General features: G+C 34.4%; 2 protein-coding genes across 2 annotated transcripts; both read left to right on the top strand.

Annotated features, from left to right (window-relative positions):
• The first annotated feature begins 1,244 nt into the window (after positions 1–1,244).
• Positions 1,245–7,981, top strand: LOC140968170 (transcriptional regulator STERILE APETALA-like). Its single transcript, XM_073429040.1, has 3 exons — positions 1,245–1,537; positions 6,660–7,203; positions 7,306–7,981. Exons 1-3 carry the CDS (start codon positions 1,310–1,312, stop codon positions 7,878–7,880), a joined length of 1,347 nt encoding a protein of 448 aa, XP_073285141.1. The 5' UTR covers positions 1,245–1,309; the 3' UTR covers positions 7,881–7,981.
• A 2,195-nt stretch (positions 7,982–10,176) lies between these two features.
• Positions 10,177–12,908, top strand: LOC140968169 (probable cinnamyl alcohol dehydrogenase 1). Its single transcript, XM_073429039.1, has 7 exons — positions 10,177–10,322; positions 10,420–10,524; positions 11,204–11,317; positions 11,423–11,650; positions 11,733–12,018; positions 12,147–12,297; positions 12,533–12,908. The coding sequence occupies exons 2-7, from the start codon at positions 10,439–10,441 to the stop codon at positions 12,730–12,732; spliced, it is 1,065 nt and encodes a 354-aa protein (XP_073285140.1). The 5' UTR covers positions 10,177–10,322; positions 10,420–10,438; the 3' UTR covers positions 12,733–12,908.
• The last annotated feature ends 4,057 nt before the right edge of the window (positions 12,909–16,965 follow it).

The raw sequence follows: 16,965 nt of genomic DNA, 5'->3' as shown, positions 1-16,965 counted from the left end.
GGGTGAGGGTGGGGGTGGGCGTGGGGGTGACTAGAGTAGGTGCAGTTTCAGGAGACCTGAGATTGTTACATCGTTTTAAAGCACTTTTATTGGAGTGTCTGCTTCGCTCTCTGAAAGTTTTTATGTACTTTGTGTTTCTCCAAATTCAATTTTTTTTCCAATATTAAATGTATATAGTTAATAATTTTGTTTTGAGAAAACTAATTAATTGATTAAAACGAATAAAATAGTACAACAATTATTTTTCTTACATTAAATGATAGCAGCAAAAGTGTTCTTTATAGACATTTGACAAGACGTTAGCATGACACAGTTCTGGCATTGCTTCTAGTCAAACACTACGGCTATGCAACTATACTATTTTATTATGTTTATGATAAAATTTTTTAGCGGATTAATATCCACAAAAAAATCTTCAATTATTGATTTGTGGATATTAATCCGCTAAAAAACTTTATCATAAACATAATAAAATTATATATGCAAGAAAATAAATATTTGTAATTCTTTTTATTTTATGAAAAGGGATAAAATAAAATTGTCTTTATATCATAATGATATCGTCATTAAAAAAATATAGTTTTAGTGGCGGACAGCAAAAGTCATCACATAAAAACATTCCAGGTTGGCCAAATTGAGACGACCTATTTTTGAGGATAATGTCGGTAATAAAAGTTTTTTGTGATGAATTTTTTTGTTGCTCTTATTTGATCAAAGAACTCGCGCGACATGCATATGAATTGCGTGAGAGAATGTTCAAAAGTGGAATGAAATTGAAGAGATATCTCAAGTTGGTGTTAGCCTGTATTGGTGAATAATTACAAATGATTACCACTAAGTGCGCCATGAAATTGATGTTGTAGACTCATTTATTTAAAGATTTCTTCGAACAGCGATAAGGAAAATTGGTAGCCCGATTCCTCTCAAACAAATATCACATATATTTTAATTAAAGATTTCACAAGTTGGCCTAAAACGAGATATGTATCAGGTGTACTTGGATTTAATAATGCGTACGTATATGCTATATATATACGGACACGGTATTTGCGCATTTAAAAAGGGAAGAGAGGCGGTGTGGAAGAACAATTATTTCTATTTATTAAAATAATATAATTATACGGAGTATTAACCAAAACAAAGAATTCTTTCTCATAAGCAGTGTGCACAATCTTGAAAAAATACTAGTCCACTTCTTTGGGCCCCTTCGGTTTGTCTTTTCTCTCTCTTTTTGTTTGCTTTGTTTTGTCTCCAAATCTTGGGGTTTCTAGCTTCTGTTACACCTTAGTTGGACGTACTTTTACTCCATATGTCAACATCGTCTTCATCTTCTTCTGATGAAGAAGTTGAAGGCGGCGGAGGCGGCAGAGGCGGTGAGTTTGAAGCTGGCCCTTCAACTTCTCGCAGTAGGATGCGATCCAGCAACGGAGTTTGGCCCGAACCATTCATTGAAGCTCTCGCATTTGAAGTAACCATTGATGCGTCGAGAACTGCTGGCCGACTTGCTGCAGCGCACGCTTTAATCAGCATTTTCCAGGTATTCTTACATATTCGTATGTACCCTTTTCTTTTTCTCTCTTTTTGAGATTTTTATGAGATCTTAATGATGACTTGAGGGATGTTCAAATCAACTTTATATGTTAACTTTGCGGGATATCACATCATTTCATTCCTTGCGATTTAATTTAGACGTATCTTTGACCAAATCACCTAGAAAACTTAGAGCTCACACATTGCCATTTACATAGAATATCTTTATAGAAAACCCTTATGGGAAAAGATTTGCGTATCGATTTCTCTCTCTCTCACTTCATGTGGTACTCGAGTTTAAAAGATTGCTTTTGAAAAGGCTCAAAAGACGGTCTACTTTTTAACCAAATCAATATATAATACACGTTCAAATTTAATTTTTATTGTAGCTCTAGTGGCGAAAGCTGAAACTCTCATCTTAGTAACCAGAATAATGAATATTTTTTTAGAAAAAATGATGAACCATTTTTGGACCAACAATCCTCTTCTAATATACTTACATGCAAAAGGGTTCTTTTGTTTCCATAGTTTCTTTCTATTTCTCTGCATGATTCCTTTCTTGCTCTGTCAAAAATGTATACCCATTCTGCAGATTTTGACCTAGACCCTTGAGCAAATAGGCCTTCTTTTTTTCCTTTCTCAAGTGTTAAAATCTTTGGATATCTCCCAAGTACCAAATAAAATTATTACTCTTTGGGTTCTCCGTGGTACTAATATAAACTCCCTCTTTATTATCCGACTGACACTTTCTTTATTTAAAAAAAATGTGTCAGATGTAGATGACTACGAACTAAAGTTTTCTTTTTATGTTGTCTGTCTCTACAGTTACTGTTCATCGTTGCTTTATCTTCTTAACTATTTTATGGTCTCTGTCTGGACTTAATACGGCGTAGGATCTTATCTAGTTAATCTGAATAGAGGAGGAAAATATGTCAGTGTTCTTAGCATGACAATAATTATTATTAAGTCGAGGACAACAGTGTAAATCTACAGCTATATGAAACATGTGGAATAATAAAATAAAATATCATACTTTGTGTAGCCCACCTGACTTCATTTCCACAATTTCTATTCCTATTTTCATTTGTACCTACATGAAGTCACATTTTATCTCGCAGATTTTTATTACAAGTAACTGGTTTTTCTTGACATGTGGGTGATAAAAGGGACCAAAAAATAAGCAGTTAAAAGCAGCAACGTACTTCCAATTTTTTTTAATGTATTAAGATTTGAAAATCGAGTTAATGGTAAACATAAGTTGCAAAATCAAATAATTAAGTTTGGTATTCCGTATACTTTTTCATCTGTCTCTTTTTCTGTGAGAGAGGAGAGAGAGGCGTAGATTGTAATCTTTTTAGAAGGGCAGAGGGGCATGCCTAGCATGGGGCATTAGGCTACAGAATCCATACAGAGTCAGTAAAGTGTATTATATTATATGTGTCCATACCAAGTGGGAAGGGGGGGCAGCATGCTTTCACCAGAATTCTTGGGAGTTGCTACTATGTCGATTTTTTTTTATAAAAAATTATCAAGAATGGGTTTCCAAGATTCCGATCGAAAGGAATGATAATAAAATATTCTAACATTTTGTTCTTTTTAAAGTTTTTTTATTTTGGTCGTGTGTATAATATTTTCAATAAGAACAAAATGGTAATATCATATTATCTCAAATTTAATCAATCAAATCAATTAAATCAAACACTATATTAACTATCATTTTCTATTTATTTTATTATTACAAAATATTACTTATCCTCATACTATATATCTCATACCATGTAAGATACGTAATTAAATAATATTTAAGCACAAAGAAGCTTCATACAATTCTCGCAATATGATGTTTCATCCTATAAACTCTTCTTTTAATAAACTTCTTACGCAACTTGCATGTGATCTAATCCTTTTTCTCTTTATTATACAACACCCCATATTCCTAAACAATATCATTAGCACTTTGGCTAATTCCAACTCCGGTTGTTTTTCCTTTTCCGCTATTAATCTTCAACAATAAATGAATAATAATAGGAAAAAAATTGATTTTTGAAATCACAAAATCTGAAATATTATAAAAAAGTATGATAAATAATAAATATGCAATACCTAACCTAAATATTCCGGCCGTTCACGGCGGGCGGCAGACAGTGTGTGATGGGCTTGGTGGTGGAGACTTGAGAGTTGAGAGTGAAAACCAAAAGTAAAAAAAAAGAAAGTGGGGTGTGCTAGGGTTTTGAGATTTAAAATTAGTTGACTTTGTCTAGGTTTTTAAAATTGTTGACTACAACTTAAAAATCTTGACTACCTGCCTCGCCCGCCTGCTCACCGCCTCGACCCGCCTCCCCAACGTCGTATAGCTTAGGCCGCCTAAAACACCCGCCTCAAGCGTAGGCGGTGCAGTCGAGAGCTGCCTACTGTCTAGGCGGTGCCTAAGCGGCCGCCTCGACCGCCATTTAGAACACTCTATTTTATATAGAACTATAGAAGAACTCATCATATCCAAGATAAATATTATCTTTCCAAATTGTACTATTTCTTTCAAGACAAGGTTATCCAATATCTTCATCTTATCTTCAACAAAAAAATATTCAGACAATTATCTTCTTCAATTATATCATTTTTCGCAAAAATCTTCAAATCAATTTTTAAAATTCTCTTTACAAATATTCTCAAAAATAAATCTAACCAAAAAATAATATTGATGCGTGTTTTTTGCTTGCAAGCATTAGTTTCAAGTTTTAATATATGATGAGTAAAGTATCGTTCTCACGGGAATTGAAAATTTACAAGTCTTGTAATTAAAATAATCTTAACTTCATTTAAAGAATCAAGACAATTAATTCAATAAACTGTATTAAATTAATTAATAAGAATTATCAAGGACGATATTGGGTACACGAAGTAAAACGAGTTCTAGATACAAGATTTAACTAACTTTTCATTCATATAAATCATATTAATTGATAATGTTACCTATTCCAATTTATAAGCCAAAAACCCTTGAGTGTTATTTACTGCCTCTCTCGAATGTCGAGTAAATTTTGTTATTCTAATGTCAATATCAATATCCTTAGCAAACATCAAACATGAAAATTATTTACTCAAGTCTATGATTCTTTTTCAACGACATCAAAGGAACTTGTAGGCCTCTCGAACTCTACAAAAATCCTAGGTTGTGTCTCACTATGGTCCTATTCAAAATCCCTGTCCCAAGTGTTAAATTTCGAATAAATATAACGATTCAATTATTGATCAATTAATTTTATCGCAAACAATTAAAGAAAATACAAATAAATATTAATAACAAATAACATTAGGCAAAATAATATTCAAAATATAGAATTCAAATAAAATTATTTTAATCTCTTAAAACAATCAATCATTTTACGATGAAATAATTAAACACATAGATATATTTATATTATCATAAATCATGGCAGATAAATAAAATCACAGAGTAAATTTGATTTTTCCATTCCCAAATGAATTTCTTTCATCTTGTGATTCAGTTGTCCGTTGTCGTTTGCTCAAGCCTTTTTGTATGCGTAGTTATGTAGTGTTTGTTTGGGTATTTTGTCGTTTGGTGTTCTAGGGTGAAACGTGAATGAAATGGTCTCCCTCTCAATATGATGATATCCCCCTTTAAAAGTCTCATTATCCGCTTTTCAAACTCGCTTTGATAGACTTCTTCACGGTATGGACTCTATAATCATTTTTTTCGCGCAAAGGTCGTTGCACTGAGTGAGTGGTGCTCGGGTGCCACTTGTGTGCTGTCTCTTATTTTAGCGCCGTGCATTTCGTGCTGATGCGCCATCCCCTCGACTTTTCTGCATGTTTCGTTAATCAACGGATAAGGGCCTAGGCACCTGTCTGTGGATGCACGGGCGCTGAGGTGCTTCTTTCTCGATCAAAACACTTTTGCAACAATCTCAAACTCTTTCAATCTTATCTTCTAATCTTTTTCTCCCTCTAAAAACATCTCAACATGTTGAAATTTCTTTCATCCCTATAAACACAAAATAAAACAACAAAATACATAATAATGCTAAAAAACTAGCATAATTCAAATGGATTCTTATCATAATTTAAGTGTAAAAATCGCACATAACAAACATCTAACACATAATTTTAAAGTGATAATCCGCCTACTGAAAATTGTAATTTGTAAATGAGATCTAGTAGCAATTATGGCTGCTATGATTGTCGATTATGGCTCATTTGAATTCTTGAAACTGTATCCGGCTTCTTGAAACTGAATTGGAGGTGGAGGGCCTTTACAACTTGGTCTTGTGGTGTGTAGTGGTGTCCTTTTCTGTTTCCAAAGGTGAAGTTGATCTGTTGTGTACTTTGAAGGAGAAAGTTACGAATATCTTTGCTGACCTGATGAAAGAACTATATGATTTGGAATCTTAAATCTCTACAATGGACGAGATATGATAGTGCCTCAGCCTCGCGATCTCTATAAGCCTTTCTTTATGCAGTTGCACAAACTACAATCACTAACAACTTTTAATTTGTTGTTGATGTGATTGTTATATATATATATATATCTTACTAGGAGAGACAACAAGAAAATACATTCTGAATTTTTTTTACAACAAAATATGCGATGGGAGGAAGAAAGTGTGTGCCGACAACACACATTTACCTTGGCGTGAGATCAAAACCACGAAATTGTTGAGTTTTGTTCCATCACTGTTATTTCTTGTGTTAAAATTGTCAATGTCCTGGTCTCATTTTCGATTTTTACCTTTATCGCACCATTCTGAAATTTATAAATTGTTGTCTTTCCATCTGATTATTCTCCTAAAAAAATTTAGGTGTAATTGTGTATATGGAATCCATGCAAAATCACATTGTTGCTAGTCTTGGCAGAGACTTAACTTTTGGTTAGGGTGTTGGGAATGCTTATTTTTTTGGTTAATTATAGTTGAAATTTACGTGCTGGTGGGTAATCGCCAGTCACTGCCTCTGTTTCACATGTAAGGAGCATTTTCTTAGGTTCGTCTTATAATTTTGTCAAAACCAATTTCATTTTCTCACTGCTTTAGCCGGTCTCTCTTACTCGTGAAAGGATGTGCATGTTTAGTTCCAACATATTTTTGCCAATGTGATGTTCTAAATGTTTGCAGGTTTGTTCTACTTGGCGAGCTATATCTCGTTCTGAACTTCTATGGCAGAATCTAACACGTCGTGTTTGGAATATCACCCATCTTATCCGCAACACTTGGCGAGAAGAGTATATATATCGCCACCAGACGGCCTGTAACTTCCTCTTACACAGAAATATATACTTCACCCTTCATTTTATCCCAACAGATAACAACAACAATGATGATGACGGTCTCTCTTGCCGCCGCTTGGCTCTTTCGGATCATCACCTTGCGGCTGGATTCGCTGATGGTGCAGTTCACCTATTCCACCTCCCAACCAGGCTTCACCTATCTACTTTTTATCCTCAGCACCGTGATCGGCTTGGCCGGTTCTCTAGTGCTGTGTCGGGCATCATTTTATCAGACATTCGTCTTGTCTTTGCTACTCTGGATGGTGACATTCACATGGCTGTCATCACGGGAGTGAATCCTCTACGAAGAGCATATTTGGGTGATGTTGTGAATGACGGGGCTCTAGTTGACTTTACGGGCTGTAACCGGTGGTGGGTTGGCCTTTATGCAGGTATTTTGCAGTTCAAGATTTGTGCCTTCGATGTTTTACTTGAGGCTGCCACATGAAGTTCCATGTTTCATGTGCTATTTCCATCGTTCGTTCTTTTTCTAGGTGTTCCTGGTCGTTCATTTCACATCTGGAACAGCGAAACAGAAGAGCTAGTTTTTGTTGGAGGAATCCTAACCGATCCGGAAGCCGTAATGGGGTGGCATCTGCTAACTGAACTAACCGATCTTATTGGCCGAATTAGGGTAACAAGCCATCATTTGGCTGTGGCCTGCACCAGCCTAAGGCTAATAGTATTTGATCTCGAAAACCAAGGGCTGGTGCTAAGTGACGAAGAATACCGAAGGGGTATCATCGTGGGCTCTTTCGACTGTAACGATGACTCAGCTATGATAACTGATAGACGGGGTGCCACTAGTGTACGTCATGTGCCGGATATGGTGGTGTCGTGTCGATTAAGGGGTGCATCACAGAGGGAGATTTTGGGTTGCGTAAATGGCGGGTATGGGCTAACTTGTGCAGGTGGAATCATTAGGGTTTGGGAGATACAACATGGAAATTTCCTGTACAGTTTAAGGGAAGGAATAGGGGAATGCAATGCCCTTATTGCAGATGAAAGATATGTGGCTGCTTGTTCTGCTGAGGCCACAATTCATGTTTGGGATTTTGGAGTTCAATGATTCCAATTTTTAGCCATATTTTATCAAGAAATTCATATGGGGAAATTATTAGGGTTTTGGTCACTATATGTCAGCAGCCAGAAAAGAGACTTCTTATTACTTTAGGCTAACGCATTAATCACTTTATCGGCTGTAAAATTATTTTGAGTTTGATTGGTTGGATGGGGATATCTAATTTTTCAAAATGTTTGAGTTGCGTCAAAATTTTGTTTGAGTTGGGGGTTGGTGAATATTACAACTGAGTCTCGAACTTAAATTTGGTCAATGACAATTGATTCACCTGGACCTCCTACGTTTTTTCTTAAACAAATTTAGATATGATTAGACTTTCTCGTGATAACCGATTTACATAAATAAAAAGGATACAAGGTTGAAATATAAATATGTTATGCAAGATTTGAATAATTAAAGTACTTTTGTATTATATTATGATATGATTTAATTTTGAAAGCTTTTGTGTAAAATTTAATTTATTTTCTTCGACGAATAACAAATATTCCACGTGTCCGTTAACTCAACACAGAATTCTTTTATTTGTTTGATATATAATAGAAAGGTGGTTCACATTAATTAATTAAATATAAAATTATGCAATGAACTGAATCGCCCCTGGCATTATGGTAACTAACTGGCTCTGGGTGCTATGGTTTATCTACCTACGCATACGAAGGTATGTTTGATAAGTTTGCACTGTAAATTATATTAATACAGTTCATGAAATAATTTATTTGTAATCAATATGTTTATCGGGGAATATGTGGGAGACATCTTATTATATACGTGAAAGAAACAAAACAAGAACCCGATAAGCTTAGATAGATATAGTAAACATTTGAGATTTGATTTACTAAGATTCCACGTGTTTCTGAGTTTTTGTATATTTTTTACTCATAAATGGCTAAATGTTAGGATTCGTACTGTTTTATATTTCTGTATTTCAATTTATATGTATATTTTTTTATATGGACACGACCAAGATCATCTCGGATTCCATTGTAAATGAACTTCAACTTTCACGAGATGTTTGGCTGATAAAAAAGAATTGCGCTCGTCAACATATATGCAAAATTTATATTTCTGGACGAGTAGAAAAACAAAGAAGAAAACATAAGGATGCTATTCATATGTATAATTCTAATAAAAAACACAACTCGGTCAGGATAAGATGACGAACTCGTACTAAAAAAAAAGAGTGAGATTAACCCGAGACTCAGGAGAAATACAACTACAGATTTGTACAACTTAAATAAGTAAGGCAAAAACTTGTGTGAGACGGTCTCACGGGTCGTATTTTGTGAGACAGATATCTTATTTGGGTCATTCATGAAAAAGTATTACTTTTTATGCTAAGAGTATTACTTTTTATTGTGAATATCAGTAAGGTTGATCGGTCTGACAGATAAAGATTCGTGACACTGTTCCACAAGAGACATACTCAATAAGTAAATATGTTCTAAGTTTTATACCGCTCAAAATTTGCATAGGGATATTATTACATAAAAACAAAAACTTTAACAAATTTATGAACATGAGGCTCACGAGCAAAAAGATCCGAGGCTTGATTCCCTCCCCTATAAATATGCATCCTGTAACAACAAATTTTTTTCAGCAAAGCTCGGGTCGCTACATGATCCAACTCGTAGAACATTAATGGCAACTTGAGAGTCTGTCTCAATCCATACCGGAGTAAAGTTAAACTCTTGGCAGGAAAGAATGCCCAGCAACTCGGCCTTTGTGTTTTTGTCCCCAGCCCTTCAAACTCACTGAAAGAGAAGCAAATGGCCAGCAGAATTTAACGAACCGGAGAAACATGGGACAAAATAATTGTTATAAAAGATGATGGTTTTCATAACTTATTTCACAATATTTAAAAGTTTGTAGCTAGATACACAGTAGCTTTTATAGATATCGGATGTATTTATTACGTATATAAAAAGAAGTTTCCCATGTTCGAATTATTCATTTTTAGGAAATATGACCGTATTTATTTAACATTATCTTCGAAAAGTCTTTATTGTGGCCAGCTTTATTGGTATCTTAGATTCTAGTGCCACACATGATTTGGATGGACAAGATTCACACGTATACGTGATTTTCAAAAAATTAGTGGACTCATGTATGTGTAGTTAAATTTGAACTCTTGATTCTATCATGAAGAAGTGCCCTATATATAAGATGAAATCAACCAGCTTCTTTATTCATGATCCTTCTCTGAATATTCCAACAGTATTATGTGTAGCAAACTGCCAGATTTTAGGAGACAACTAATGATATATTTCGTAATTGTGACTTTTTCCCCGGATGTATCTAGTGACCTCATGCCTTACGTACTCGCCGAGTGGCTGATTTTACCCATTTTCAACGCGCATGACTTAGATTCTAGCAGCAGACAGTTGGGAATTTTTTTTGTGGTACAAATTTGGGGAAGGGAATTGAATTCATGTCATACACAAACTTTCAACTCATGAAAAGTGGTATTTAAATACATAATTGGTTTCATGAATTTATTCAGAAATTTATTATTATCTCCATTCTCAAGTGATCGCCGTAATTAACACATGGCTGCCACTGCAAACGGAGAATGCCTTGGATGGGCCGCCAGGGATACCTCCGGATTCCTATCTCCTTACGATTTCAACCGCAGGTATATGTATATATGTATGTTTCTGCGCATAGATTTCTTGATTTTTGGCATGGGTGGTAAATTAACATGTTCTGAATTAAATTTCCGGTTTTTTTTCAATTGGGTCTTTACTGTTCTTAGCCATTGATTTGTTCCATCGCTGCTTCTTTCGGATATTTTTGGTTTCGAAGAGCCCAGTAAAGAGTTAGCCGCTCAAGTTTGATACACCATGAATGAAACTTAAGTTTGATATATAATCGAGTTCTGTACTAATCATATTTATTTACATGTTGCATAGCAATGAAAAGTTGTCTTCCTTCTACATACGAATTTATTTTAGTTATCTTGTAAATAATACTAATTTTAGTTTTATTTTTAATGGGAAACGATAATAATTATTATTTAGTTAACTTAGGATTTGATCTAGTCCTATCCCAGAAGTAGGCTGGTTTGATGTTTTTAATGTGTGAATAATTAAAGCATTTCCTAGTTTTCCAACTGTTTGAGATTTTATAGTACATGCTGTGCATTTCATAGTTTGATGTTTTTAATGTGAATAAAACATTTGATTTAATACATTAGCACAGCACAAGTACACATAAATATATTAAAACCCTGAGCTTTTCTAACGAAACAATTTGTTTGGATCCCTGATTTATGTTCGATAATTTGGCATTCGAAACAAATATTATTCGAGCAGGTCTGTTGGAAGTGATGATGTTGCAATTAGCATAATGTACTGTGGGGTATGTTATGCTGATGTTATCTGGTCCAGAAACAAACTTGGAACTTCAAAGTATCCTTTAGTTCCTGGGTATGTATTTTCGTTTAAAAGCTTATCAAATTAGCCAATGCTCTATTTCCAACTACAAAATAAACAATTCTGAGCCATTTGCAAGAACTCTGTTTAATTTGATAGGCACGAGATCTCCGGTGTAGTACGAGAGGTTGGTACCAATGTTCAACGCTTTAAAGTGGGAGACCATGTTGGAGTTGGAACATTTGTTAATTCTTGCAGAGAGTGTGAGTTTTGTGATGATCACCGAGAAAATCTTTGCTCAAAGGGTGTCCATACTTTTGATGGGGTTGATTCCGATGGTACCATTACCAAAGGGGGCTATTCTAGCTATATTGTAGTTCACGAAAGGTGGTTGTTAACTTGTTTTTCCTCGAAGAATGTAAACATGGAAAGTAAATATTAACTTGGTTTGTTCTTGTTCTTTTTCTAGGTATTGCTTCAATGTACCTGAAAAATATCCTCTAGAATTAGCAGCACCATTGCTTTGTGCTGGAATAACAGTTTACACCCCCATGTTGAGGCATGGCATGAATCAACCAGGCAAATCTTTGGGGATTATAGGCCTCGGTGGACTTGGCCACCTAGCCGTAAAGTTTGGTAAGGCATTTGGATTAAAAGTAACGGTATTTAGCACGAGTGTTTCCAAGAAAGAAGAGTCTTTGAACGTTCTTGGAGCAGATGATTTTGTTATTTCTTCTGATGAAAAGGCAATGGCGGTGAGACTTACTACAGTACCCCTTTGAAGCAATCTATTAGACTAATTATAAGTCATAAATATTTGAACTGGAGAAGTTTGTTGAAAGCGAATGCCGAGTGTTGAAATCCTGATGATGGATTGGTGCAGGCTTTGACTAAGTCATTGGACTTCATTATAAACACAGCATCTGGTGATATCTCCTTCGATTCATTTCTGCCATTGTTGAAGACGAGTGGTGTACTTGTGTTGGTGGGATTTCCAAGTGAAGTGAAATTTAGTCCTGTGCACCTCGCTCCAGGTAGATGTTGATGCAAATAATATGACTATTCTTCGTGAGACAATTATGATTACGCGCTCAGCACCTGCTATATGTTGTTTTTGAAAATATTTTATGGTTTAGATGTGGTAGAAAATTGATAATTCTTTATATGTTTCAATACAAAGTGCATGAATAGTGAAGATTAAAACAGCATTAATTAAATTAAAGCTTTGTCAGAGTCTTACATTGATTTAAAACAAATTATACATGGTAGCTGCGAGGAGCGTTTCAGGAAGTGTAACAGGTGGAACCAAGCAAACACAAGAAATGTTGATGAATTTCTGTGCTTCCCACAAAATTTACCCTCAAATTGAATTGATACCGATTCAATACGTGAACGAGGCCTTGGAGAGGCTGATAAAGAAGGATGTGAAGTATCGTTTCGTGATCGACATTGCTAATTCACTCAAGTGAAATGGAAGAGGTGGAGTGGAAGAGGGCTTGTCTGTCGGTGTTTTGTTTTTTATATAGAGGGAATAAGCATGTGTTCAATATGGTCAAAGAAATGAATATTACGGGTATTCATACTTCTTGTTTATATATCTTTATTTTTCATGAAACAAAATGGCTTGAGTTTTAAGAATGAGTTATCTGAAATGGAATAAAAATGTGTTCTGATTGCGTTATGCTGTTGATCTAGCCTAGCTATTGAATGGGCCTTATTTTCAGTTTCTTCATTGGAAACCTGGTAGGCGTTAGTTAGTTTCTTTTCTGATAGAAAAGGTTTGTGTAATATTTCTATATGATATTAGGCCCGTTTCGATAAAAGAGTCTAATCAAGTAGAAGCTCAAAAGCCATGATTTTTTGCTTTAATTCAAAATTACTAAGAATATTTTTGAAAACAAACAATACTGAATATAAATAAATTTATTTATTCTTTTTGTCGAAAGCAAAAATAATATTTCTCTTCATACACAAAAAAATAGATAAATTTATGCACGCATCTGCAGAAAAATTCGAGTAGGAAATAATGAATGGGGCTAAATTCTAGTCTGTTTTAACACTGCCACCCTGCGTAGCCCAATCCTCCGCGTTCCAAAGACTCGAATATAATCTCATCGGTCGACTGGGGAAAGGAACTCCCAATCTCTCCAAGTTCTTGAATTCTCGTATTGGTACGCCATCCACATAGACACTGCGATGCAACAAATTAAACAAGCAAACAATAACGATATCAACAAAAATTAAAAGAGAGAGAGGAAAATAGTTTTCTTGGTAACTAAGTTGTTTAGTTTTGGTTTTTTCCACGCTAAGTTTTAATGTTGGTATAATTGCACGTCGGAAAATATTGATATGACATTAAAAAACGTCAATATGGCATCGAAAATTGTTGACTTGACAGATAAAACGTAAGCACTTGGACCAAAATATACGAAAAGTTGAATTTAATTTACCAAAACCAAGGTTTGAAAACTTAATTAATCAAAATCCAAAATTGATGGACTAAAAAAATCCTTTTTTCCGAGACATAATATAATTGTTTTGATTGTATGAAATAACTAAGTTAATTCGAGTCGGTGTCCAATAAGAATCCCGAATACTCCAAATGGATACTTACATAATGCATTTTGGATTCCACAGAATGGAATAGGCGTGGAAATCAAGGGTTGGATCAAACCATAGGAAGAATTGTTGCACTCTTACACCTTTCCCATGGACGAATACATTTGTGTGAAGTGTGTATGGATTGCCTGTTGAGTTCCCCATAAATTCAATATCTATCTTGTCTGGCTGCTTACCTTCTGATATCAACTGCAATTAATACGGTGAAATTTAAAATACAACTGATATCATCTTGTATGGATTGCATGAATCTTACATAATAAGTGGACACTCCGGGGACTAGCTTGATTTTAATGTCAATTTTCCCGAATAAGAACTCTTTCTTGGACTCGAAGCCTGACCCGGAAACATCGTCGAGAGACAGCATGAGCAACTCGCCATCTTCGAGTATCGGAACATGATTAATACCCCACGTAGCGACGAAGTGTCGATGAAAGGTACCATTTCCCATTACTATAGTTTTGAGTAAACTGTCACAATTTCACGGGAATCAATATTCCGCGCCTATTCTTGTTCGTAGATATATTTTAAATTCATCTATTCAAATATAACGTAGAAACAGTGACGGAGGCACATACATACAACTAGAAGACAAGAATCTGCTAATTAATATCCATCCTTCCATAAAAAAATTCAAATTATTCATTTAATTTTCTTAAAAAATTATATTTTAGAGTTGTAGATTTGGCCCAACAATAGAAGATTAGGGATCCTTAGCAAACAAAGTTCAATGAATGGGACTCAGCACATGCCATTCTATCATATGGCCCCATAGAATTAAATCCCTTTCTATCCAAGCAGTTGCAGACTCACCTTCCAAAAATGAATGCCCATTCATTACCCTACTTATGTCACCACTCACTCTACAATATATTTTCATTGTAACTATTTAATTCAGAATTTTGATGTGATATAATTTTTAAAGATTATATATATATTTTTGAGTTGATTATGACTTCTCTTCGTTTTTTACTTCATATATTGTACATTAAAAGTGATTAAATTTAATTATGCCGTGACAAAATGGAGTACATATTTATTTTAATTACCCAATTAGATTTAATTAAAGGGTACTTGGATGCCAGCACAACCTCGTTTCATGATTGGATAATATTACTAACCGATTAAAATAAAGATTATAGGAATATCAAACGGAATCGGGTAGATCATAATGATTTAAGACAGCATTATGTTTTGGATTAATGTTTAGTATATATACCTCAATGCAACATCAAGCCTGGACTCCGAGAAAATTAAGTAAACCTCTAATTTAACTTTACATAAAATAACCAAAGGCTTTAATTTCAAATAAAAAACGACTAGGAGAAAAATAAAAACCCTAAGATGGATTCTTCAATCACCCTCTTCAGTCATGAGACCTTGAAGATAAAGATGGCAAAAAATGATGAAAGCCAGATGTGGGAGGGATTTCTTTGAAGGGAAGAGTAGGGAAGATCTCTTGGTGGCATGGTCATGGTTGGTTGCTTTCTACAGAGACAACTGAAGAAAAGAAGGCAATTGTTGTGTAATTTCAAGGACTCCCAGTTTATTTTTTAGTAAAAATTCAATAATGCTAAAAATGATTTCCATCAAAAAAATAATATGCGTGAGTATGTATATATACGTATATTGTAATAATTGTTTCAAACAATGAATTGGATAGCAAATGACAGCCACTCCTTTTCATATCCACCACAGCCACTGTTCTCATCCATTGCTCCTGGATTTTTCTGCTTTGTATCATTTGGAGTTACCTCACTTGGATTAAATTTTTTTTCTGATTTTTGCGGTGAGTTGCATTTTCACTGTTTTCAGAGCTCAGTGAAAATTCATGAAGTGTCGGTGATTCATGTGTAGAATCCAAAATACAAATTGATACAAGATATAATCCTGATATATCAGGTTTTCACAGCGTTATTTGTAATTATGTTATGGAAACTAATTAATAATAGGTATTTCAAAATATTGATTCATGAATCGAAAAAATGATGGGAAAACTAAAATTTTGGTTTTGTAACTTGTACTTTTTTTAAATTTTTTGTAATGTTGTCAGTCAATTTATTATCTTAGTCCGTTATTTGCGTTTTTTTCAATGTTATTTTTTCATCGGAGTACTGACGTGTCATTGTAAAATAATGACATGGCACTGAGAAATGATGGTGTGTCACCGAAAAATATTGATGTAGCATGGCTGTGGATATTGCTAAAGTGTTTGATGCCACGTCACCACTCTAGAAAAAAGATTAAAATTGAAATTTAGTGTACTATAAGACCGTTAATTGACCCATAATTGAATCAAAAATGAAAAATATGCAAGTCATCCAACTGAAAAAACGTAATATCCCCAAACTGATTTAGACAAAAATTGGGTAAATTTCGAACACGCTCTATGTGGGTTATTAAAATTAATTAAGTGAATTTATCTTCAAAAAAGTATATAATTAAGAGCGACGGGAATGATACAGTCAGGACATTAACCTCTGCGAGATGGACACAATTATTTTATATATCAGACACTTTTTTAACACAATAAAACTTTGATCTTAATTTTGTCAACAGAAGGCCGCAATAAACTGTTTTTTTCTCGACCGGGTCTGATTTTTAAAAGAGTCTGGTGCTTGCAATTGGTACAACAAACTCGGTTTAAGTATGTACTGTCGGTACATTAGCCCCGCAGTAATCATTTGCCGACAAGCGTAAGAAAGAATGCCATCCTTTTGTGTCTAAATGACACATTGCCATAGGGGTCCTCACTCTTTGAAATGCATCCTCTAGGCACTTATTCTTTCATTGAAGGTATCATATTTGACCACATCCTCTAGGCACTTATTCTTTCATTGAAGGCATCATCGCAATTTTCAATGTCACATCATTATTTTTTGATATGATATCGTATCAACATTTTTCAGAATCGCGTAAGCAATAAGACAAGATAGGACTAAAGTTGAAAAAAATCAAAGTTAAATGCATTAAAACTTAACTTTGAAAATTTAATGGATCGTAACAGAAAATAGGAAAAATTATGAATCAAAAATTTATTTTTCCTATTTTAAAACGTATATCTTCTGGCTCAGTCTTTTTTA

This window comes from Primulina huaijiensis, unplaced genomic scaffold, assembly GCF_012295235.1.
Source record: "Primulina huaijiensis isolate GDHJ02 unplaced genomic scaffold, ASM1229523v2 scaffold3245, whole genome shotgun sequence".
In the NCBI taxonomy this organism is placed as follows: domain Eukaryota; kingdom Viridiplantae; phylum Streptophyta; class Magnoliopsida; order Lamiales; family Gesneriaceae; genus Primulina; species Primulina huaijiensis.
Note: the sequence above shows the minus strand (reverse complement) of the source record. Positions and strands in the feature narration are given on the sequence as shown.

What these genes read in the sequence shown, in the direction of transcription:
- LOC140968170 (XM_073429040.1), top strand. Translation starts at nt 1,310, where the DNA reads ATGTCAACATCGTCTTCATCTTCTTCTGATGAAGAAGTTGAAGGCGGC. An exon ending in CTTTAATCAGCATTTTCCAG is followed by an intron (nt 1,538 to 6,659) that starts GTATTCTTACAT and finishes AAATGTTTGCAG; the next exon opens with GTTTGTTCTACTTGGCGAGC. An exon ending in GTGGGTTGGCCTTTATGCAG is followed by an intron (nt 7,204 to 7,305) that starts GTATTTTGCAGT and finishes TTCTTTTTCTAG; the next exon opens with GTGTTCCTGGTCGTTCATTT.
- LOC140968169 (XM_073429039.1), top strand. Translation starts at nt 10,439, where the DNA reads ATGGCTGCCACTGCAAACGGAGAATGCCTTGGATGGGCCGCCAGGGAT. An exon ending in CTGATGAAAAGGCAATGGCG is followed by an intron (nt 12,019 to 12,146) that starts GTGAGACTTACT and finishes GGATTGGTGCAG; the next exon opens with GCTTTGACTAAGTCATTGGA. An exon ending in TCCTGTGCACCTCGCTCCAG is followed by an intron (nt 12,298 to 12,532) that starts GTAGATGTTGAT and finishes TATACATGGTAG; the next exon opens with CTGCGAGGAGCGTTTCAGGA.